The following is a 23,913-nucleotide window of genomic DNA, read 5'->3' on the forward strand; positions in this document are numbered from 1 at the left end:
TTAATTATATTCAAGAGTTCGAATACCATGAAATTGTGGTCCTATGTTTCGAACATGGGATTTATGAAACATGAAACATGGTTTTGAGGTATGCTAGTTTGGTTTGAAAGATGATTAGATAAATGTTATTGATAAGGTTAAATTATTAAATATGTTATGTATATGTGAAAGAGTTAAATAAGCATGTTTTGATTTGTTGGTTATGTGTTTTGTATGACCGAATGTGATATATTTGAATGAGGAGTATATATGGTTCGAACAGTGGAATTATGAAGCATGTGTAATATGATTTTGATGTATGGTAGTTAATTTGAATTTTGAATTGAAAATGAGATTGAAATGGTTGAATTTTAAAGCATGGTTTATATGTTCATTGATAAATAAGGTAAGTGAAGTTGTGTAATGTGACAATATGGATTATATGAGAAAAGTGGTTGTATATGTGTATGAGATTAACTAAATTCAGTCTATTCGAATTGAATTATAAATGTTGCTATGATGAATTATTTGCTTATGGCTTACTAAGCTTTCAAAGCTTACTTTGTGTATTTTCCCTATGTTTACAGAGTTTCAGAGACTTGCTTGGATTGGAAGTCATAGGAGACCACATCACAGTATCTAGTTTTTGCTTAGGTAAATAAATGCTTTGAGTTTTGGTTATGTGGCATGTATAGGCTAGTTTTGATATACTGGTTTTGGAATTTGTGTGTATATATATATATGCGAAAATGGCTTAATCATGATGTTAATGCTTGTGTGTATTCGGTCATATCTCAAGATTATTATGGAAGTATGTTTCATGGTGTATATATGTGTGGTATTTGGTCATATGATTCAGTTTGAATAATGAGTTAGTTGAAGATTGTGTTTTGCTAAAATGCATGAGTTTCTATAAACTAAGTTTGGTATAATTAATGGCTTGTATATTGGTTGTTTAGGTATGGTTGGTGATGGCAAAGTATGCACATGTTTTATGCTTAAATGGTTGGTCATTTAGGTTCGGTTTTTAAATGACTCATTGGATGGTTGAAAAGGGTGATGTCTAGACATGATTTTAGCATGCGAACTATGCATGATATGTCTATTTATTAGTGTTCGAAAATGGTTCAAATTGATATGTAATATGTGCATAATTTTGTAATGTGAAAAGAGGCATATTTTGGTAATGTGATAATGCTAGTTATTATATATTTTGTTAATGGAAATTAAGCTGTGGGAAATGGTCGAATTGGTATAATATACAAATGTGTAAAGCTTATAAATTTGGTATACTTGATTCGGCAACTGAGTTTAGGAATAGTTATTGTTACTGTAGCATATTGCGCATGAAATTATAATGTATTAAAACTACATTTGACCATCTGGTGATATTTGATAATGACCTATATTTGGATAATTAATAGGTCGTATAATATGGATTTGTTTGACTTGATTTGCTAACGCACTTAGGTTTATAAGATGATACGTTTAATAATTAGCCATTGAATTAGATGTATACAAAAGAATGAGATGAAATATGTGATTGTTATATGGAATAAAATATATTTGATTATGTTTTAGGTATTCGAATGCCATGAATAGATAGACATATGCTTTGAACATTAAATTTATGAAGCATAAGAAACAAGATATGGATATATATTAGTTGGTACGAATATTTGAATAAGTACATGGTAATGACTTGGTTGGGTTTCAGAGCATGGTTTGTAATGCAAATTTGGTTTATGTGATTGAGTTAATTATGGCTACTTGGTTCGTGAATGATTCATGATTTATTTAATTGGATATGTGATATATATATATGTAATGACTTGACATTTATGAATGATTGGTGAGATGTTATTTGAGCTTGAGATTTTTGATAAAGAAGTTGATAAAATTTTATACATGAACTGTAATAAGTGATTGTTCGGAAATGTTTTTTTTTGTCTGGTAACGCCTCGTAACCCTAATCTGGCAACGGATACGGGATAGGGGTTTTACATTAGCTTTTCCATGAGTTAAGTCCAATTGATTCGTTTCTTGATCTAAATAATATTATTCACTCAATTAATCAATTCAAATAGCTCAAATAATTAAACTTAAGCTTAGAAGCCTTTTTATTATAAATTTACGGTTACTCCAACATTTTACCCTTTTATGCAATTAGTCCCTAAACATGAAACTTTCAAATTAACCACATTTAATCACAATTCATGCTAGCCAAATTTCCTATAATCCCTATACAACCCATATTTAACATATCTTAACAAGAATTTCATACAATTTTACTATTTTAACAATTTAGTCTCTAATTCATAAGCATTTCATAACTTCCAAATCTATTATTTTCCATAAAAACATCTTAATTTCATCAATAACATAAATCAAAATATTTAACAGTTTTACAAATTAGTCCCTAGGTTAGCTAAATTAAGCTGCAACGATCTCAAAAATATAAAAATCATTAAGAACACATAGGGAATTCACTTACATGCATTCAAATTAGCATGGCCAATTCTCCAAGCTTTGAAACCATGAAGTTTTCGATTGAAGAAATCCAAATGAAAGAAATGATGGCTTTGATTTTGTTTTAATTTATGCTTTTATTAATTTTTTATTTAACAAGTCATGACAGTCCACTTACTTTACCTATGGTCTAATTACTCTTAAAGACCCTCAATTCATGTTTTTACAATCATTTAACACATATAAACTAATAGTGATTAACTTTTCTAATTTTTACAATTTAGTCCTTTTTCTTTAATTAACTATTCAAACCTTAAAATTTCTGAACCAAATTTCAAAACACCTATATAATCATTATTAAATATTTATAGGCTTGGTTTACAGAAACGAGGTCCCGATACCTCATTTTCCAAAACCACTTGACTTGAAGGACAAACCAATTAAACTTAACTATTCATTCAAATAACAAAAATTATCAAATCAAAATTTAATATAATTTGTGGCCTCAAAACCATTATTTCCAACACCACTGAAAAATAGGTTATTACACTTTCCCTCCCTTGTAAACCCTGTTCTCTTTCTCGGAGTAAGGGTTTTTGTTCCAAGTGGTTTACTACTTCAGCCTTCAACTTCAATTGTTTTTTCAATTGATTTTATGGTGGAATTTTGTTCTATTGATGATATTAATTATTCGATTCAACCTTAGTTTGAAATCAATTTGATTTTTTTTTGTTTTTTTAAAGGGTTGGTGGGTTTTGTACTAAGTTAAAGAAATGCCTCCATATGATTGTATGCTTTTTTGATGAAATGAATCCTTTACTTCTAATTTGACAAGAAAAATGGTATTGATGTTATTCCTCATATTACCAAATTTTGATATTATTGGTATATTTTCATTATTTAGTCCAATACTCTTGAGGCGGTTAAGGACATTTAAGAGGGTCTGGTGGAGGGCTCTAACTCTACTCTGGTCAAAAGAATTCATCAACTGTTGTTATGATCTGATCACTGGAGTATTTGCCACATAAGAGAGAAGACAATCAGGATGCTAATAGATCAGTAAAGATGGCACATGAAAGAAACTACGAGTTGCATATGTTCGAGGATTCCCCGTTTGGGGAAGGTCTTAGGGCTATGTAGTTAGTTTTTTATATTACTTGTCACCAAAAAAAAAAAAAAAACCTTAACCAAATGTTCCCTAATTTCTTTTAAAAAAATATTTATTTCTCCTTTGAATGAATAATTTTTTCTATAAATTTAACTTATTTCTTTTATATACTCCCAATTTAAAAAAAAAAATGTATCAAAATGAAAAGTAAATGCGATATTAGAAACTAAAGATGCATGAATAAAAAAATTTAAATAATTATTTTTTCATTTGATACTAAAAAAAATAATAAAGTACTTAACTCAAACTAAGGGCATAATTTGAGGGCCCAACTATTAAATTAAGCCAAAGAAAGAAATCAAAGCTCGGGTTGGGGATAGCCCGACATTGGACAGTCTAGTCATCATATCGGACACGTGTAAGCAACAAGCCCTCCTAAAAGCCTACTTCAAATCTCAACCGTTGATCTAACAAATCCGTAAAAAACCATCCTAAACCCTAAAACTTATCTATATAAATGCAAATCAATTGTGGCTGTTAAGGTTTCCAATTTGCAACACTATTCGGCACTTCCTCTCTTCCGTAATCTTACTTTCAGATTTCAGTCTCAGTAAAGCTTTTTTGGCACCAGCCAAAATGGGGTTTGTTTTCCTTTCTAAACTTTTTTTTTTTAATTTTTACAAAACGTTATTATTTGTTCGTTTCCATTTATTCCTTTCTAAACTTTCTAAACAATGATAGCTTTGTGAATCATTTTTGCGATCGCCGTTTGTTTATTCCAGTAAAGTAGTGCGTAAGATCCAGTTTATATGATTAGATGATTTGTGGGTCAATGATTTCTTTTCCCATATGCTTCTGGGTGTTTTGGTTGGTGAGGAAACTGTGGAAACTGTTTGGTTGATGGGAAAACTGTGGAAGAAGGGATGGTATGTGAAAAATTAGGGTAGTATGTCTGGTTATGGCTGTTGGTCATGATTTTAAACTTGTTAAAAAAATGATTGATGACCTTCTACATCAATGGGTATCTTTTAGATTTTATTTCTGTGATGCTTCCTTATCTTGAAGATTGCTGTTCTAGGGAATTTGCATTTCCGTTTTGGTGATTTGGGGTTGGTTCTGAAAAATTCAAAAATTTTACTTGAGCCTTAGTGATTGCTTCTGTTTTTGGTTATTTATTTGGTTCATAAGTTGGAAAATCGCAATTATTCTAATCGAACTGAAATTTATGCATTTTTTTTAATATTTCATAGTATTTAATTGTTTACACTATAGAAAATAAGTATTTTATTTCTAAATTGGTGAAAAAGAACTTCAAAATGCTATAGAAAAAAAAAGAGAGATAATTTAAATTACCTAAACCAATGGACTAAAGTGTAGATTTCCGTTTGATCAGTTCAGTTATATACTCTTTCTCGGAGTGAGGGCTTTTGTTCCAAGTGGTTTACTGCTTCAGCCTTCAGCTTCAGGTATATTTTTCAATTAAATTTATGGTGGGATTTTGTTCTATTGATGGTATTGATTATTCGATTCAACCTCTGTCTGAAATCAGTTTGATTTTTTTTGTTTTTCTAAAGGGTTGGTGGGTTTTGTACTGAGTTAAAGAAATGCCTCTATATGATTGTATGCTTTTATTGAAGCCCCATGTGAAGAAGGAGGGGCTCATCGATTTGGTAGCACGTGTAGGTAGACATGTTTATAGCAGAAATGGGGTTCTCACTGAGCTCAAATCATTTGGCACTGTTCAATTAGGTTATGGCATCAGGAAGCTCTCCGGAAGATACTACCAGGTCTGAAAAATCTTACTTTTTGTTCGTATTTATTGTTTGATCTTGCTAAAACTGTGTTTTTATTGTTGGGTTTTGCCTTTTTTCCCCTTTGAAGTTTATCTTGCTTTGATTTGGAGTTGCTTCCATTATTGTTATTATTGAACTTTGAAATGGAAGCTTTGCTTTATCTAAAATAACATGTTGGTTGTCAATGGCCAGTTTATGAGACTATGTGGATTGCTTGATGTTAGAATGTTGTCTCGGTTTAGAAAAAAGGAATTAAGTGAACTAACTACAGTAGATAGAGTTGCTATGGTAAATGGAAAATCCAAACATGTTACAGATTGCTCGTTGTTCTGTTTTGCAAGTTAAGATATTTAAGCTGGTTGTATCGAGGTCTGTCATAGTTCTCTGCTAACTTGTTTTATAGCAAGTTTCTGGTTCAGCTAAAGAACTGTTAGACATGAGCCATTGGCAACTATTAGGTCTTGAGTTCGAATCTTGGTATTTTCAGCCCCTTCTTTCTTTAGAACAAAGAAATTTGTACACAAATTGGTCCTTTTGGCATAGAAATTTATTAATGTAATGATGGATTGAACAATCTGTTTATATCATGTATTATACAGGGTCAACTCATGCAGATGACAATGATGGCCACACCCAATATCAACAAGGAGCTGCAGTACTTGAACAAGGAAGACAGACTGTTGCGTTGGCTTTTAGTTAAGCATCGTGACTCGAAATATGGGCTGGAATTCCTTAATGAAGATGATGGGGAATTGGAGCTTAGCAAACTCTCTCGAGGCAATATATATGAAGAGGACATTGATGACGACGACGACGACGACGATGATGATGAATACGATGAGAACCCAGGCAATGGCGGAAAACTCTGATCGGTATAAGATTTTGATAATCCGAGGATAGAGCAGAACCTGATAGATAATTGAAGTCGATAACTATGTTCTTTGTCTTTGTAGCATGCCTTTTTAAAGTTTTGAATGATCCAACTTATGTTGTTTGTAGGTCTTTAAGAGACTAGAAGAAATACAGGGAATTGCGACCATATTTCAATAAATGAGTGTTTTAATTTGTTTATTTTATGTTTTTCTGACTCATGAATGTCGAATATGTGAACATATTCAATGTTTTAAAAGTTCTTTTATGTACTTGGAGAATGTTTAGAGGGTCATATTTTCGTTCTCATGTCCGAATGTGTTGGATATTGGTGTCAAATACAATGCTATATGAAAAATCCTTAGGCATGCCAAAATTGACATGCTAACAAGTGTTTGCGACAAAGATATTGTAAATTTAGAAGCATCATTGTTTATAGGCAATACATGAACTTATTAAACTCTTAAATAGAAGCAAAATCATATTTTTATAAAAAACGGTAGACCAATGTATTTAAGCACATTGGTGTTCAACAATGATGTCAATTAAGTTAAAAGATTTATTACAATTGTTAAGATAGATCAAATTTTAAAAGTTACAATGATTCTCAAAGTTTATCAAATGGAGTAGAAAGTATATGAAAGTTTTTGTATTAAGAGTTAGATTATATTTTGTCGTTTTTATTTAAAAATAGAGTTAGATTATATTTTATCGCTTTTATTTAAAAATAGACAAATTAATCTTTATATATTAGAAGAAGAAAAAATTAATTTTTTATTAAAAAATTATGCATTTTTGTGGTTTAAAACTAAACATAAATAGCAGAATAATCAAGACGTGATTAATGTATCACATGCTAATATAGAAAGATAAATTTTCAACGATATCTAATTCAAGTCCATGGTCCTTTTCAACTTCAATTGGAGCAGCTCTTTTAATGGAGTTTTTCTATTACAGGTGTCTCGAACATGTGTCACTTTTTCATGCAAAAAATTCCAAGAAAATCTACGTCCTCCTCCGCATGCAACACTGCCACGTTGCAAGACCAAAGCTAACAAAGCAAGCCCCTTTCCTCTTCTTCTTAATTGCATCCTTCACTCAAATCTTGAATCATCTTTTGTTATTTTCTATCAAAAATGAATTCACAGAGTTTATTGGCTTCGGTAGGCATTAACATAGGACTGGCAATGGTGATTCTATTTCTCTTCTCAATCTTGAAGAAACAGCCTTCAAATGCTGCCATATATTACCCTCGTCCTCTTTCCAAACGACATCCCATCACCTTCCCTCCTTTCTCTCTCCGTCGTTTCATTCCTTCCTTTTCGTGGATCCCTCGTGCCTTTCGCGTCACTGAAGATGAAATCCTCCAAACCAATGGCCTTGATGCACTCATTGTTATAAGACTCTTCAAGTTCGGGTCTGTTTATTCTTATAATAATCTCTCTTCCTGCTGGTTTTCAATTATATACGAGTTAAGACCCTTTTTTGTTCTTCTTTTTTCAGGATTAATTTCTTTACTGTTTGCTCTTCTGTTGGATTGCTAATACTCCTACCAATTAATTTTGGTGGACAGCCAGCTTCCTCTGATAGCTATCGTTCCATGGATTCTTGCACAATATCCAACATCAAAACAGGTTCTAACATGTAAGATGTAAGACTATCACATATATATATTGTCTTGATTCAATCTGTTCATCAATAACATAATAATACAGAGTTTGACTCCTTTTTTTACAGGCTTTGGGTGCATTTTATGTGCTTGTGGTTTATATCTCTCTATGGATTACACCTTTTATATAAGGTGAGCTTTTACAATTATAAAATGGTGGATTATTATTTCCAAATTCATGTTTGTGTGTGTTCTGAGTCCTGATTTGTACTTGTTAACTTCCAGAAATGTTTGACATATAACAGGTGAATTCCTACTCTCCAGGAATATTCTGAGATTTTGGTTAAAAGGATTCAACAAGTTCGCAACCTCAGGCATCGTCCGGATCAATTTACAACTCTAGTTCGAGAAATTCCGGTCTGCGGTGAACACCAGGCTCGTGGCTGTTGTGTTGATCACTTCTTTTCTAAACATCATCCTTACAGTTATCATTCATACAAAATGTTATATGATGGGAAAGACATTGAAGATCTGTCGGTAAGCTTTCGATGGTCTCTAATTCGATACAATTCGGAAACATGTTGGATGCTGTTTTAACTGCCATGTTATAAATGATTTGAGTGTAGAAGCAGGCGAAATATGTGCATGAAAAGGTTCAGGGATTAAGAAAGAAATGTGAAGGCAAGAAACATGGTAAAGAATCGGATGAATGTCGAGATGATTTATTGAAAATTACAGGGCTTGAGGAAAAGCTTGAGGAACTTTGTCGTAAGTTTCGCCAATTACAGAGTGAAGATATGCTCAAAGGAAAGGTAATACTAACCTGCGCATGAGCCATGCATTTGTTTTTGGTCGAGTCGCGTTTATCACTGTTAATTGGAGATAGTTAATGAATATTGGATGCAAAGAGAGCCAAAACCTTTCATACTATTTAAATCCTAGACTTTTGGTGCATTCATGGAAGAGTAGATTATGTGCTTTTATTACTGTTCTTAGCCAAAAGACTGGTTTCAAGCTATGTTACCCGTACTCTGGTGCGAGTGCCGGATACAAATATGTGTATGATTTGAATATATTCAAAATCTACAAGTCTTTCCATGTATTTGGAGGATTCTTGGAGGGTTATATCCTGCACCACTGTTTGAATATGTACTTCAAAAGACTCAAACTAACATAGGTTTGGTTAGATAGTTGCTTCATCATGTAACATGGCTACTTCGATTCCATATGAGAATGAATATATTGGCAGTTTCAACCCTCTCCACTCATCGATATTTACGTAATTGACTGATATATTTGTTTCATTTACAACCACGATAAACATGAAAAGGATAATGCGCAGTAGATGACAATTTACATCTTTTTTCTTTCAAGGAATTACCTGTGGCATTTGTGACATTCAAATCTCGGTGGGGAGCAGCAATGGCGGCTCAAACTCAGCAGCACACGAATCCACTTCTATGGATCACTGAAATGGCTCCTGAACCGAGTGATGTCTCATGGAGGAATCTATCAATTCAATACAAAATCTTGCCTGTTTATAAAATAGGAGTCATTCTTGCAGCAACACTTCTCACTATTTTCTTTGCAGTGCCCGTCACTGCTGTTCAAGGGATTGCTAAGTTTGAGAAACTTAAGAAATGGTTTCCTCCAGCAATGGCTATAGAATTCATGTAAGAACTCTTTTTCTTCAGTTTCCATTACCTCTTAGACTCAACTCAAGTCTCCGATACGGAGATGTATCTGGAACAGGTATACTCTTTTAATGGTTCTTTGAGTTGACATATTTTATTGAACCATAGACCAGGATTATCCTCAGTGGTGACAGGGTACCTTCCAAGTGCAGTCCTCAAAGGGTTCATATACATTGTTCCATTTGCAATGCTTGGGATGGCTAAACTGGGTGGGTCCATCTCAAAAAGCAAAGAGGAGATCAAAGCTTGCAACATGGTTTTCTATTTTCTGTTGGGGAATGTTTTCTTTTTGAGTTTAATTTCAGGCTCTTTACTTGATGAGATTGGAGAATATGTTAGTCATCCTAAGAATTTGCCTAGTCATCTTGCTGCTCTCGTCTCTTCTCAGGTAAGTTCTCTCTTCATATATTCTTCTGTATTATAGTTATTTATGTAGCTCTACCAGTCTATTTTTGTTGAACATGAATATATTTGTTCTAAATGCATAATCATACATGGATATAAGAATATGATCTTTCAAATACATGAAAAAACTTACAAAACTCAAAGATATGTCTAATCTAGCCGACACACATCTAAGTTCGAGTAGGGTACTTTCTTTCTGTTCACAAATTATGTATGATCTGTGCACGTTTAAAGGATTAGCATCATAAGGATGAAAGGATTCAAAATGATTCACATATTCTTTATATAATCTGTTATTCACAATATATATATATATGTGTGTGTGTGTTTTCTCATCAATTATTTGCGAAAACTGCTCTGATTTGAGTAAGGATTCACATGTTCCAGGCAGATTTCTTCATGACATACATCCTCACAGAGGGGCTCTCAGGGTTTTCTTTGGAAGTTCTTCAGCCAGGATTACTAATCTGGGATTTTATAAAATCCCGGACTTACTGCCGAGGAAAAGAGAAAGATCTTTATCTTTATTCACTGCAATATTTCCGGATCATCCCCATCGTCTCCCTTTCAATACTGATTGGCATAGTTTATGCAGTCATTGCCCCATTGTTGCTTCCTTTTCTTATTGTCTACTTCTTCCTTGGCTACGCCGTCTATATCAATCAGGCAAATTTCTACGTTCCGGTTCTTTATTTTATAAAAACTTGACACTAGTACTCAAATCCTAGTGGTTGTGGCAATTGGGTGAACAATTTGGTGCAACATTTTTGCAGATTCAGGATGTATACGAAACTGTTTATGACACATGTGGTACATTTTGGCCATTCATTCATCATTACATAATTGTTGCAATCATTCTGATGCAAATCACAATGATTGGTCTCTTCGGATTGAAGTCGAAACCAGCAGCTTCCGTATCCACCATTCCCCTCCTTTTGCTCACCATAATGTTCAATGAGTACTGCAAGATTCGCTTTCTTCCTGCATTTCGAAGCCACTCTATTCAGGTACGTTGAATTTTTATAAATTATTCTTAATGCCCACCCAGTCACCGAACACTGAAATTAAACAAACTAGCGGTTGTTTTTCATGGACAGAATGCTGTTGAAAACGATGAACTTGATGAGAAAAGTAGTGAGATGGAACATAGCTTTGACAAGGCAATTGAAGAATATCTTCAGCCATGTTTGGTTCCTGTGAGTTTTACACAATCAGACTCTAGCTTGTACCAGCCTTTGATTACATCATGGTAGTTATAGTCTAAACACTGTTGGGGTCTTTTCTTTCCGATGTTCGAGATTGAGTGTTAGATATAGTATCTGTTGATACAGATTCATTTAAAATCTTTTCATATATGTGGATGGATTATAAACATATTCCAATTTTCAACAAATCTAGATGCAAATATTTCTAAAATTGCATATATCAGAATGAAAACAGAAACTAGTACAGAAACCTATGTACAATCAGATTCAAATAACATTCAAACAATGAAGGCTTTCAAATTCAATATCTGAAAAAGAAAACAATATCCATTGAAATACCAATATAAACAATCCATGGTTCACGAATTCAAACAGTATATATATATATATATGACAGACTGAATGAAAGAATCAATCAGATTTTTCCACCAAGTAAGGTGACCAAGAAATTCCTGTAATCTCCAGAAGTATCCCCCGTAACTGCATCATCGAGACTGGACTTATAAATGTTCAAATATTCTGATTTTACTTTCATCATATCGATTTCTGCTCTGCTTATTATTGCTCTTGTCAGTGAATCTTCATCGGTTCCCAGTCCAATGATTGAAGTTCCTACAACCTGTTGATGGGTTGAAGTTTGAACAGATTTGAAGCCAATCCAAATGGATAAATGAAAACAAAACTCATAAAAAATACACCCATATTTGAGGTTGAAAGTAGTACTACAACATAAATTCCAGTTTTATTATATGTTACTCTGATTCTTTATCTTTTTTCATATCCGTGTCCAACTCATTTCTAAACATGAATATAAACATGACTCTCTGATAGAGATGTAAATGAGACATCTGTGCTCACGAGTTATACTTGAGTTCTGACTTGAACAATAAACTCAAATCCAACTAGGCCAAACTTGAGAAGCTGAAGCTATTGAGCTAATCAAATTCAAATATTGCAATACTCTCAACTCTAGTAATTCATAAATCTTGTTAGAAACAGCTAAATACTGACCTCTGCAAAGTGCTTCTCTGGGGAATCAATGCACAAAATAACCATTCTCACAAGTGATTCCAAATCACCCTTCCCAGATTTCTCGATGTCCTGCAAAAGAAAGGGAAAAAAAAATCAAAGAATTACATCCGAGACTGTGATAAACGCGAACTCTAAATGCATACACAACCGCAATTTAAATCCTTAATGTTTATAATAGATGAAACCAGTACCTTATCAATAGGATTTCCATGTTTTTTCTTGTAGCATGCAAATGTAGTCCTGAGTTGATAGAAGTTTCTTGTGGAAAGTATAAAAACTACATCATCATGGGCCAAATCCTTGGTTTTGATAGCCTCATGTAACCTATCTGCCTCTAAGTTTGCCACATCATTGTCCACCACTTCCTTGTCATATCTGTAGGATGTCACTAGGCCCACCAAAATCTGTTTCACCAAAATTAACATGTCAACTAGTTGCTTTGCAAAACTGTTCTGACCTATGTTACTTGGGACTCAAGTGTGAGTATCGTGCTCATGCATGTGGAATGTCTTTGGAGAGTCATATTTCCATACCAACACGAGTATTTTAATTAAAAATGACGAGCCAGAACAACATAGGCTGTGACTCTTCATTTTCCTACAAGGACCAGTATCTAACACTTATATTATTCACATATTCAGACAAGGATATGACCTTCCAGAAAAACTTAAAGTATATTACTCATATCCGACACAGGTACCATAGTCTAGATAACAGAAGATTGCAAACTCCCAAAACCTACTATACATGAAGGTGAGATCAGTTAAGTATGGACTGGTTCTGATTTACCTTTCTGAGAGGCGGAGGTAGTGAAGCTACGATGTCTTCTTCGACTGAATGATCGAAGAGAGTGCAATAAGCCTGCCTTACTGCCACAACATGCTGAGGAGACGACGCACATGACATCTCAACAATGATCTCGAGATGCTTGATACCCTTCTTCTTTGACTTCAATGCTTCATTTGCCAGTCTAGCATCTCTCTCGGATGGATCATATGTCCAAAGAATGACTGCTTTCTGTTGAACATCACAAACTTTTTTTTTTCAAAGTATGGACCATAGGGATTCACATGGATTGAACATTAATTTTCAGAAATGAAATGCTTCATTAAAACCTACTGTGCTCTGGCCCCGTATCGCACAGATATTTGAGCATGGATATGAGGCTATAACATTCCATGGACCCTCTAAATACATAAAATTACACACCCCATATCCGACACTCATTTCTAAATCCAAGTAACATAGCATAAAACCATGGGAAAAGTTCAACAAGTTCTAAGACTAACTGCAGAACTAAAAACAAGACTTATCCCATATCGTATTTTTTTATGAAGCACCCTAATAAGATGTTTTAATTGAAAAGTTCAGCAAATACCCATGGGACTTGGGAGTACATATTCGTATCTGGCACTAACACCCGAATCTCCTATTAACATATGATTACAAGCTTCTGAATTTTAAGGGTTTGCTACAAAAAAATTAACAAACAATCATTGAAAGTTTGATAGGAATTTCACATTGATCTTAATTAAATCAACTAAACAACTATGTTGTAATTCAGAATAAGGAATCGGTCAAGATAAATTTTTTTTTTAAAAAAAAAAGGGAAGAAAGAACAGAAGAGAACATACTCCAAAATCACCAGAAAGTTCAGACTTAAGAGCATCAATGAGAGTTTCATTGTAAAGCTGGTGATAAGTTTCTCTAATCTTCTTCCTTTGATTTGCATCCCTGTGTCCCAATATCTCAATTATCCCATCCTCATCTGTTCCGAACCCTAAACAATTTCTCAACAACAACAACATCAAAACAACGATTTCAGATTCTCAAGAAACAAAAGGGAAAAAAGGAAAACCTTGAAAAGCTTTCTTGAGTTTGTGAGAGTCATCTTCAGGAGAAGGAATGACATCAAGTACTTTAAGTGAACCCATTCCTCCAATCTTAAAACTAGATTCAGGGTTATGTGTTTTTGGTTTACTCGTGAAAAGTTTCTTAAAACTCTTCATTATTGTTCTTCACTCAGTCAGTTACTTCAGTTTCGGTTGTGTATTTTCCTCCTAATAGTTAGCTGAATATCAGGACCCGTAATCTTTATATTTCTTATACTTTGATACCCTTTTTTGCAATATTATAACAATTTGAGTGTAAATTAAAATTTATTTGGTTATCACTTATCACAATACCTTCATGAAAAGGAAAGAAAAAAAAGGCTAAAAGACCCTCGGGTTTTGACATATTTGTGGAAACGTACATGAAGTTTTGCAATTTATGTTTAGTACCATTAAAGTTTGAAACTTTCCTTATCTTTGACTGCAATAATTCAGTAACATATCAGTCAATTATCCACTTTTAGAGGAGAAAGATAACAACTTCAGAAAAATTATTATTTTTTATTATCATGGGTGTTATCAGAGAGAAATTAAAAAAATTCACACGACTTGCATTCGTTTCCATTTAGATTGTCAAGTGAAGGTAATGATTTGGATTTGTGATGTTACCAACCACAATAATTTACTCAAAATGTGTTTCTCGTGTGGATGGTAGGTAGGAACAGCATCATGATCTTTCCACTGTTGAATTCAAATGGATAAGCTTTCATTTGAAAACAAGAAACAAAAATATCATTTTTATTTTTTATCATATTATTATTTTGGTGTCGTATTATTCATATATAAAATTATGGCAGGGAATGTAAGAGAAGAGTGGTGAAGGATCCAAAGCATAAATGAAAATGAGGTACATACAACCCAAAAGAGAAGAAACTACAAAAAGAAAAAGAGCAGTTTAAAACCAGTGGGTTGCATAAGAGGACTCAGTTATGAAATATTGGTGAATTTTTCCAATTTGGAAAGATCATACAATTAAACATGTTAAAAATTATTTTTCAGTCAATTAAAATGAAATGAAATGTCATTTTAAATCTAACAATAGCTTTTGCTTCTTCTTTTTAAACCAAACTGAACAATAATGCACAGCTTTTATCTCTTTCCAATTTAATTTTTATTAAAAATTAAAGAAAAAGAAAGATGCTTGAATTTTTTTGCATTAAACTAGAGAAAGGTATTACCTTTATATAGAGAATTAAAACTTAAGAATTCCAAAATGCAAGTCCAGGGAAGCAATATAGTTTTTATATTTACTTTTAATTTTTTTATGTAATTTTATTTATATCTAAATTCGTGCCAACACAAATATCTATTCCTTCAAAAAGAATTCATAAAAAATAGGCATAGGTTAATATATATATATGTCTGTTTATTAATTTAAGATTTTTTTAGAAAAGTCTTATATTTAATATTTAATATGTTATTTTATTTAATTAAAAAATAATCATACATCACTTTAATCAATGCAGCTGATTAGCATTTCCTAAATAAAAGGAAAATGGTTGGGAAGTGGAAGATGGTTGTGACGTGTGGTGGGTAAATTATGCACAAGTATCACATGCTCTTGCTTTTCCCTGACAACAGAAACAACCAAACATGAAAGATGAATGTGTTTCAAATTAAGTGATACAATCCAAAGGTGGTGGGGATATTAAATATGAATGTCTTAAATTATATTATATTTTTAAGAAGAAAATATCATTCGAATTTTAGAGATGATATTGAAAATAATTGTTACAAATTTAAAATATCAATTGTAAAATAAGTACAAGCTGTCAATGTTTCATTGCTCCTTCATGGGACCCTAGCTTTAATACTACTCAATAAGGTGTTTGGTATAAGGAAAAAAACTGTTTAAAAATATAAGGAAAAATATATTGTAAGAAGATCAAATGTCTAACCAGACATTAAAGTAAATATATATATATATATATATATTAATAGATTATTTGTAATGATGATTATATAAACTAATAAATATTTTTATGAAATTAATTTTGAAAATTTATATGAATTTAATGTTTAATTTTTCTTAAAAAATATTTCATGCTAACAATTTAATGTTTAATAATTTTATCAAACGTCTAAACAAATATTAATAATTTTGTTGTTTGTAAAAAAACAAAAAAAGTATTTTTTTTAGGTTTTCTTTGGATGGTTAGTAGGCATTAAGGAGGTTTGTTTGAACCCTTTTTCCAATCAACCGCACAACAATATGACGTCTGGATTGTGTTTCAGCAACTGGAGCTAAAATTTTGGTTAAGTGTATCACAAGTATTCGCACCATATCATTAAGTTTATTCTACTTTTTCTGCTATTAAAAAAATATTTTAATCTTTATACATTTAAAAGGTTAACATTTTAATCTTTCGATTTTATTTTATTTTATTTTATTACTTTTACATAATTGTTGTGTTTAAACTATTTATAGTTTGGTCCACATCGACCATCATTAAGTCATGTCATCCCATTAACAATAAAGTTTATGTGTAGGGAATAAAATGTATCTTTTAAACATACAAATATTCTTTTAAAAGTAAAGAGACTAAACTGTACTTTTAATATGATATAATGACTTGTAATAAACTTTAACCTAAAATTTTCAGATGAAATGGGTGGATTATAGCAAAATGGATAAGGTTATTTCTTTTTATCCTTCAAAGCTAGAATAATATCCTTTTAAAATTTGGGGAGGAATGTACTAGCATAGTGTAAAAATTATAGTTTTACACACTTCCGTAATTATTTGTATGATTAATATTTTAATAATTCAACTATTGAATCTATCAATACAATTGTACTTGGCACGCATGAAAAGTTTTGAACGATCCGATATCTCAATCATACCAATCTAAATTACTCTATATAATAATATAATATTCAACGGTTGAATTTTTTTTTACATAAAACAAATAGTAATAAATTTTAAATTTACATCAAATTTGGCATACATGATTTACATAAATAGATCGTAAAATATAACGGTTGGGTTGCTAAAATATTAATAATATAAATAGTTACAAAAATTTGTAAAACTACTTCAGTTTTTATACGGTATAATTGCATCCTTCCCTTTAAAATTTTATTCAAGTATAGTAATCTTATTTGTTAAAATAATACTTAGCATTATTGATAAAAATTAATTAATTACAAAAATTACCATTTCATATAATAAATAATTTAAAATGATTATAAAAATTAATTAAAATATTTAAAAATTACAATCTTACATATTTTTAATAATTTCATAAAATAAAATAATTTAAAACTTCTATTATATATCATTTTAATATAATTGACCTTAATAATTATTTCAATTCTCACCTCATCATTACACCATATTTGAATTTAAACATACAGTCTATTACCGATTTTAATTTCATTGATCCGTATTAATCTCACTATCATCATTATTTTTAATCTTACATCTCTCCGTCCATCCAAATTAAAATAAAAAAAACACATTTTAAATGTTTTAAATAATAAAATGACTTTGTTTGGTGTGTTTTTTTAATCCAAATCAACTTATCAAACTATAAACAATAATAAAATAATAATTTTAAAATCAAACTTTTAAAATTGATTTTCAACCCAAATTAAAAAAAAATTGTAAATAAAATTTTCAAGAGTCAAGTCCGGCTACTTTATTTTTATTCTTTTTTCAAGTCCTTAAGCTTTATTCATATTTATGGCTCGTTTTATCATCTCAAAATAATATAATATTAAAAAGTTAATATAAATATTTATATGTAAATTAAGTATAATTTATTTTTTATTAAATAAAAATTCAAGATAGATAGTGTATTTCTATTTATCCTTTTGAAAGAAAAAGAAAAATATTTGTATTTATTATTGGTGGAAAAAGATCATAAGGTAAGACCAGCAAACATATTAAGTTGGACATAAAAAGTTGACTTCATAGATGTTGCTTAATAGATGAAAAATCTTATATCATACCATTATCTTTTCTTTTTCTTCTTTATAAAAATGTCATTTTCAATTAATAGGTTATATTATCATCATATACAGTCAACCACGTGATGTTCTACATTTTGCTTTTAAACATAAAAGATGACCACCCTAAAATGTGACATTTCTCTGTTCAAACTGAAGATCAAAATTTCTTGGTTATGTTTAACAACATCACCTTATTAATTATTTCTGATGGTATGATTAAAATTAATAATTCATCGCTTTATTAATATATTTTCACGATTATTATTTTTATACAATTATTTTATGGTTTTAGATCGAAAAATAATATATACTTAACCATCTTTATCTCATATCTTTCTAACTATTACAATGATAATTATATTTCAATGGGCCAAATTACAATAATTACAATAATAATGGTTAAAATCAATTTAACAAGTTGTCGGGTGATGTACATGAAGAGTAATTTTGGGTGGAGGAACATTTGTATGAAGAGCATTACAAACTTGTAGTTTATGTATTTATACAGTAATTTATGTCAGGTTACATAAATATGGCAAAATTATAAAAGGAATACTAAATGAGACGTGGCTGTTACAATATGTTCACATTTATTAATTATTGGTCTTTACCGTTTAAGAATTGAAGCGTTACCTAAACCATCATTTTGTTTTTCTTAAATTATGGTCATTATTATTGTAGTTGTAGTTTTATTTATTTTCAGTTTTTTCTTTTTCTTTTCTAAAATACCAGAATGACAATAATAACCTTCCAATTTGATATAAATATATTTATCCTCTTTTGAAATATTAGTCATCATAAAATTCAAATTTTCCTCCATTAATGGCTCTTCCTGTCGATGTCGAAGCTCTTGATAAAGCCTTCTCAGGTTAACTTATTTTCTGTCTCCACCTCTAATTCCCATCGTCTGATTCAGTATTCTTCTTTAATCTGTTTTTTTTTTTCACTTAATAAGTTCTTAAAGTGTTTCTCTTTTGATTCTTGGTGTTGTTTTCAGATTGTGATTTGTGAATTTGGTGAAATTTTCCTTTTAAATGTGTGAATTTTCATGTAGTTTTCCATTTCTGGCCAGGGGAAAATGTTAGCCATTGCAGTATTTTCGATAGGTTTTTCTGATAAAACTTGAATTTTTTTTTTCCCGACGAAGTTTCTCGTTAGTAAAAAGCTTAACAGAGAAGTATTTCTTTATCAATTTGTTGATCCTGTTTTCTTTTTATCTTATATATCAGAGCTTGGTGCTTGTGGAATATATTCAAAAAAGAAATTAATATATTTACATGATTATACTTATTTTATATTTAAATATGTATCAGATTTGGAAAAAAATTCAAAAAGCAGCCCGAAGGAAAATTGACTAACATTGTATGCAATTTCAATTCTTTTCAAATATTCATATACATTATTGTATCTTAAGTTTCTTTAGTTTATCTAACTTCAATATAAGCTAAGACAATGACTTGCATAAGGTTTTAATTTTATTGGCATTTTATTCAGAGCTTGAATTTTCCCGTGAAATCTATAACTATCTCCTAATGTAATATTTGTGTACTTGTTTTCATATATTGTTGTGTATATAGTTAATTATATTTATATTGTTGCATATATAGTTAATTAGATTATTAAAGTTAGCTATTTAGTTCTCTTTTTTAAGATATAGATATATAAATGTTCAAATATTATTATTTTTATAAACTTTATTTTTTTTTTCAGGAATTGGAGTGGATGAGAAGTCACTAATCTCTATACTGACCAATTCAAACGAACACAAAAGATCCCTAAGGAAGGGAAGTTCCAAGTTGTTCATTGAGGATGAAAATGGATTTGAACGATGGGACCAATCTTCCATTAAAATTCTCAAACACCAATTCAACCGATTTAGGGTTTGTTACACATATACCTTAATATATTTAGCTTCGAAAGAGAAGAAAAAGAAACTACAAATATTTAACTTTATAATCATATATTATCCGCGGCACTCAAAGATTAATATTATATATGTTCAAACTGTAAAATCTACTTGAATGACCTACAAAGGATTGGAGAGATTCTTGAGATTGGTATAAATATTCAAATTCATAGACAACTTTGTATCAAAATAGACCAATTTACAAGTCGAGCCAAACGATCTAATTGGTTCTCTAATCAAAATTCAGGTCTACATAGGACTCATTGAAAAAATTGAAATAATATAATTCTTTCCTAGCTGTTGTTTTATATTTGGAAAGCTAGAATTATAATGCTGAAAACCATGTACTGATAAGATTTTTGTGGTTTATGTTTTACTCTGTGTTGGGCGGTTGTTAGGATGCTGTGGTGCTTTCACTCCTACACCCATGGGAAAGAGATGCTCGTTTGATTGAAAAAGCAATAAGAAAGGGCCCAAAACACTATAACGTGATAGTGGAGATGGCATGTACAAGATCATCAGATCAATTATTGGGTGCTAGGAAGGCTTACCATTCCCTCTTTCATCACTCCATTGAGGAACATCTTACCCACATTAAAGGTCGTGAGCGTAAGGTAATTTCCTTAATCTTTATTGGCATTCAGCACATACTTGAGGATTGCTAATTGGGTCTTGCTCGACCAACCCAATCTGATAAAAATATACTTTTGGACCATCAATAGCGAAAAATCTCATTCTTACTTTTTTTAATCTGCTTGGAACAGCTGTTGGTGGCACTTGTTAGTGCTTACAGATATGAAGGGACAGGTGTAAATGAAGATGTTGCAAAATCAGAAGCTCAAATCCTTTACGAAGCAATCAACAATGGCGATAAAAACAAACTTCTCGACCACGAAGATGCCATCATGATCCTGGCTTCCAGGAGCAAGCAACATCTTCAAGCACTGTACCGACACTACAACCAAAGCTATGACAAGACCCTTGCTCAGGTATACAACTTTGATCTATTCAAGAGCCCGAGGTAGTAATATTTTCCAAATTTGAGTAAACATAATAAGTATTTATTTGACTCTCATACTTTTTTTTGTTTGTTTAGGACCTCGAAGGTGAGGGAATTTTAAAAGATACCGTAGAATGCCTATGTACCCCTCAAACATATTTCACCAGGGTAAGGTCTAAACCAAAGGCTTATTTAGATGTAAATTAGAAGTTTACTAGATAAAGTTATCCAAGGGGAAAAATTACTGATTCCTAAAGATTACTGTATGAAGCAACTGAGTTACGAGTTATGAGTTAGCTAACCTCTTCACTTTTTGTTCAGGTATTGGAAGCAGCTGTGAAGGAGGACGCAGATGAGGAATCAAAAAGAGCACTGACTCGAGTGATTGTTACTCAAAAGGAGCAGCTGGTGAAGGAAGGCTTTGTTCCTAATAAAATTCAAGACATTCTTTTAGGGCTTTACAAGGATTTCATGCTTGCCTCCATTGCAAGTGGAGATATCAAATAAACAAGAAACCCCACTCTTAAATTATTCAATAAAATTATGAATTACCTTGGATTCCCCTATGAATTGATATCGTCCGATAGCTGTTGTTGATTACGACACAAAGTGCCTTGTGCTTGTATAAAGGCTGGATTTTCAAGTATTGTTTATCTCATTTCCTTCACAAGAAACTTAAGCAGTCCGGGAGAGATCATAATTTATGTTTTCCAACATAAATCCTCTGAATTTCCAGTAATATATTAAGTCAGTCTAGGATTTAAATAAATATTTAATTTTAATGCATAAACTGAGATAAAATCGGTAAAAGTGATTATTTTAAATTTAAAAAAAGATAATATCATATTTGGTACCTATACTTTCATAAGATATTTAATGTGGCACTTGAACTACCAATATGTGTTTTATTATGGTACTTGTACTTTCGTAAATGTCCAATATGGGACTTGATCTATCGGTATGTGTTTTATTATGGTTGTAGAAGCCCAAATTTGCCCAGGACCTACCAGCAAAATAACACCAACCCGCAAGCCCAATTACAACCCAAACCCGAGGCCCAAATTCGGAGCCCAATTTCCCAAAAAAACCCCAGCTAGGGTTTCAGAAAAATGAAACCCTAGCCAAGCCTAGCGCCGCACCCATCCCTCTACCGTTTGCCTTGTCCCATCGCCACCCACCGTGCCTAGCTTCATCAACACCGCAAAAAGCAGAGCGATCGCAAAAAGCAAAGAACAAATAATAGAAATATAGAAATAGATGAGATATAAAAGCAAAAAATATGATCTTTGTAACAACAACAACAACTGAAATAAAAAACAAAAAAGGTTGACTCCATTTTCTTTCTCTGTTCTTGCATTCTTCTTATTTTATTTTATTTTTATTTATTATTTTTACTCATTTGTAACGAAAATAAAAAAGGGAGACGAGGAGAAGAGGCCTTACCTGCGCCGTGCCGGACGGAGAGGAGACGAACGGTCTCCCTTCGTTTTTCTCGGGTACGGTGCTCATCTCATGGGATTCGGCCTCGAATCCATGTCCGAGAGACGACCGGTTCCAAAGGGGACCAAAAATGGCCCATTTTTGTGCCTCCAACCACCGTGTGCGGTGGCCAACGGACGTCGGCCCGATGACCGGAGGCGGTCGGATTTGAGGATTTGAGAGAGAGCCCCAAAGCTCTCTGATTTTTTTTATTTTTTTAAAAGAAGGATCTGAATCTGTTTTTTTTAAGGTTTTTTTGTATTTATACTAAATGCTAAACAGCGCCGTTTTGAAACCCCGACCATGCGGTGACCCGACCCGGGGAGGATCCGCTTTTTTAAAAGGGGATAATTTCGCGTCTAGCCTCCGACTGCAGCAGCGCTCAATTCGGCCCATCTTCACTATCTTCTTTTATTTTTATTTTAGCCCGTAATTTCATTTTTGTTACAATATGATCCATTTCAACGCTGCGTTTTGGGGCTTTTTGTTTATTTTCGCTTTGGTCCCCTCTTTCCATGGCGTGTCGCATTTTAGTCCTTTTCGTCCTTTTTATTTTATTTCAAATTTGCCCAAGATATTTGTTTTATTTTGATTTAGTCTCAATTTTTAGCAATTTTATTACCTTGCTCATTATTTTTATTATTTTAGCATTATATTCATGCTATTATTATTAGTATTATTACCAATATTATTATTACTATACAATTGCTTACATATATATATATATATATATATATATATTTCAACTTATTTGATATAAATACACAAACACTTTTTATATATCCATATATGTATATCTATATACTTTCCATTTTTTTCTCACGAATACATGTATACACACACTCTTATATTTTAGACATTCCATTTTTTTATACATACACATATACATATATATACATCATTACACATATTTTTATATTTGATAATTTTAAAATATGTATACACATATATATTTTTACATTCTCATAATTTTATGTACACACATATATCATTTTACTTTTTATATTCAGTATTCATTTAGTTATTTATTTCATTTCCGTTATTGACTTGAATGAATGCTTTAATTTTATTTGCTTGTATACATTGCTATTTCGTGTGTTATTGATTCATACTTTGTATTTATCTTTTTCGTTGCAATTGTTCGTATTATTTTGCACTATTGTATTCAATATCATCTTGTTATGAGTATTAACATCGTGTTTTATTATTTCATGTTAGATTAATTTATTTCAATGCATAAATTACAATTTTGAATAAGCAAAATCTCGTGTTTAGATTTGAGAATGTCGTACCCTAACTTACTGGGTTTTGATTTTCACGATAAATCTAAATGCACGAATCTTTTTAAAATCAAATTTTAAATGATCTCGAGATTAAAAGATCGTGTCCTAACTTACTGGTCGTGATCTCTTTTTTAATCCAAGATAGTTAAATATTTTTTAAATAAGCATTTTTTCATTCGCGTATCGGGAATTCGAGACATTGTGTCCTAACTTACTGGATATAATTCTCTTTCTC

At 31.5% G+C, this 23,913-nt stretch overlaps 4 protein-coding genes across 7 annotated transcripts; 3 read left to right on the forward strand and 1 right to left on the reverse strand.

The window, feature by feature from the left end:
• Nucleotides 1-4,074: 4,074 nt before the first annotated feature.
• On the forward strand, nucleotides 4,075-6,420 carry LOC105770477 (uncharacterized). 3 transcript variants are annotated; one of them, XM_012591691.2, is made up of 4 exons: nucleotides 4,075-4,197; nucleotides 4,950-5,022; nucleotides 5,131-5,343; nucleotides 5,949-6,420. In XM_012591691.2, exons 3-4 carry the CDS (start codon nucleotides 5,161-5,163, stop codon nucleotides 6,216-6,218), a joined length of 453 nt encoding a protein of 150 aa, XP_012447145.1. In that variant the 5' UTR covers nucleotides 4,075-4,197; nucleotides 4,950-5,022; nucleotides 5,131-5,160; the 3' UTR covers nucleotides 6,219-6,420. The 3 variants fall into 3 exon arrangements, with proteins under 3 accessions (XP_012447145.1, XP_012447147.1, XP_012447146.1); XM_012591693.2 differs by having other exon boundaries at nucleotides 4,099-4,197; nucleotides 4,955-5,022; XM_012591692.2 differs by having other exon boundaries at nucleotides 4,111-4,197; nucleotides 5,106-5,343.
• Nucleotides 6,421-7,300: 880 nt separating this feature from the next.
• LOC105770474 (CSC1-like protein At3g54510) lies at nucleotides 7,301-11,315 on the forward strand. Of its 2 annotated transcripts, XM_012591687.2 has the most exons (10): nucleotides 7,301-7,636; nucleotides 7,723-7,863; nucleotides 7,957-8,020; nucleotides 8,153-8,365; nucleotides 8,455-8,640; nucleotides 9,203-9,501; nucleotides 9,631-9,910; nucleotides 10,315-10,593; nucleotides 10,701-10,934; nucleotides 11,025-11,315. In XM_012591687.2, the coding sequence occupies exons 1-10, from the start codon at nucleotides 7,356-7,358 to the stop codon at nucleotides 11,178-11,180; spliced, it is 2,133 nt and encodes a 710-aa protein (XP_012447141.1). In that variant the 5' UTR covers nucleotides 7,301-7,355; the 3' UTR covers nucleotides 11,181-11,315. The 2 variants fall into 2 exon arrangements, with proteins under 2 accessions (XP_012447141.1, XP_052487623.1); XM_052631663.1 differs by lacking the exon at nucleotides 7,301-7,636 and having other exon boundaries at nucleotides 7,754-7,870.
• Nucleotides 11,316-11,404: 89 nt separating this feature from the next.
• LOC105770475 (annexin D3) lies at nucleotides 11,405-14,284 on the reverse strand. Its single transcript, XM_012591689.2, has 6 exons — nucleotides 14,023-14,284; nucleotides 13,799-13,944; nucleotides 12,954-13,181; nucleotides 12,356-12,568; nucleotides 12,144-12,233; nucleotides 11,405-11,751 (listed from the first exon to the last, which is right to left on the reverse strand). The coding sequence occupies exons 1-6, from the start codon at nucleotides 14,171-14,173 to the stop codon at nucleotides 11,548-11,550; spliced, it is 1,032 nt and encodes a 343-aa protein (XP_012447143.1). The 5' UTR covers nucleotides 14,174-14,284; the 3' UTR covers nucleotides 11,405-11,547.
• Nucleotides 14,285-18,720: 4,436 nt separating this feature from the next.
• Nucleotides 18,721-21,590, forward strand: LOC105770871 (annexin D4). The gene is made up of 6 exons (XM_012592233.2): nucleotides 18,721-18,878; nucleotides 19,721-19,890; nucleotides 20,315-20,530; nucleotides 20,681-20,905; nucleotides 21,013-21,084; nucleotides 21,238-21,590. The coding sequence occupies exons 1-6, from the start codon at nucleotides 18,833-18,835 to the stop codon at nucleotides 21,421-21,423; spliced, it is 915 nt and encodes a 304-aa protein (XP_012447687.1). The 5' UTR covers nucleotides 18,721-18,832; the 3' UTR covers nucleotides 21,424-21,590.
• The last annotated feature ends 2,323 nt before the right edge of the window (nucleotides 21,591-23,913 follow it).

This window comes from Gossypium raimondii, chromosome 5 (assembly GCF_025698545.1).
Source record: "Gossypium raimondii isolate GPD5lz chromosome 5, ASM2569854v1, whole genome shotgun sequence".
NCBI classification, from domain to species: domain Eukaryota; kingdom Viridiplantae; phylum Streptophyta; class Magnoliopsida; order Malvales; family Malvaceae; genus Gossypium; species Gossypium raimondii.

What these genes read in the sequence shown, in the direction of transcription:
- LOC105770477 (XM_012591691.2), top strand. Translation starts at nt 5,161, where the DNA reads ATGCCTCTATATGATTGTATGCTTTTATTGAAGCCCCATGTGAAGAAG. An exon ending in TCTCCGGAAGATACTACCAG is followed by an intron (nt 5,344 to 5,948) that starts GTCTGAAAAATC and finishes TGTATTATACAG; the next exon opens with GGTCAACTCATGCAGATGAC.
- LOC105770474 (XM_012591687.2), top strand. Translation starts at nt 7,356, where the DNA reads ATGAATTCACAGAGTTTATTGGCTTCGGTAGGCATTAACATAGGACTG. An exon ending in AAGACATTGAAGATCTGTCG is followed by an intron (nt 8,366 to 8,454) that starts GTAAGCTTTCGA and finishes ATTTGAGTGTAG; the next exon opens with AAGCAGGCGAAATATGTGCA. An exon ending in ACGCCGTCTATATCAATCAG is followed by an intron (nt 10,594 to 10,700) that starts GCAAATTTCTAC and finishes ACATTTTTGCAG; the next exon opens with ATTCAGGATGTATACGAAAC.
- LOC105770475 (XM_012591689.2), bottom strand. Translation starts at nt 14,173, where the DNA reads ATGAAGAGTTTTAAGAAACTTTTCACGAGTAAACCAAAAACACATAAC. An exon ending in ACTCAAGAAAGCTTTTCAAG is followed by an intron (nt 13,945 to 14,022) that starts GTTTTCCTTTTT and finishes GAAATTGTTTAG; the next exon opens with GGTTCGGAACAGATGAGGAT. An exon ending in CAGAGAAGCACTTTGCAGAG is followed by an intron (nt 11,752 to 12,143) that starts GTCAGTATTTAG and finishes ACCCATCAACAG; the next exon opens with GTTGTAGGAACTTCAATCAT.
- LOC105770871 (XM_012592233.2), top strand. Translation starts at nt 18,833, where the DNA reads ATGGCTCTTCCTGTCGATGTCGAAGCTCTTGATAAAGCCTTCTCAG. An exon ending in TTAAAGGTCGTGAGCGTAAG is followed by an intron (nt 20,531 to 20,680) that starts GTAATTTCCTTA and finishes TGCTTGGAACAG; the next exon opens with CTGTTGGTGGCACTTGTTAG. An exon ending in ATGACAAGACCCTTGCTCAG is followed by an intron (nt 20,906 to 21,012) that starts GTATACAACTTT and finishes TTGTTTGTTTAG; the next exon opens with GACCTCGAAGGTGAGGGAAT.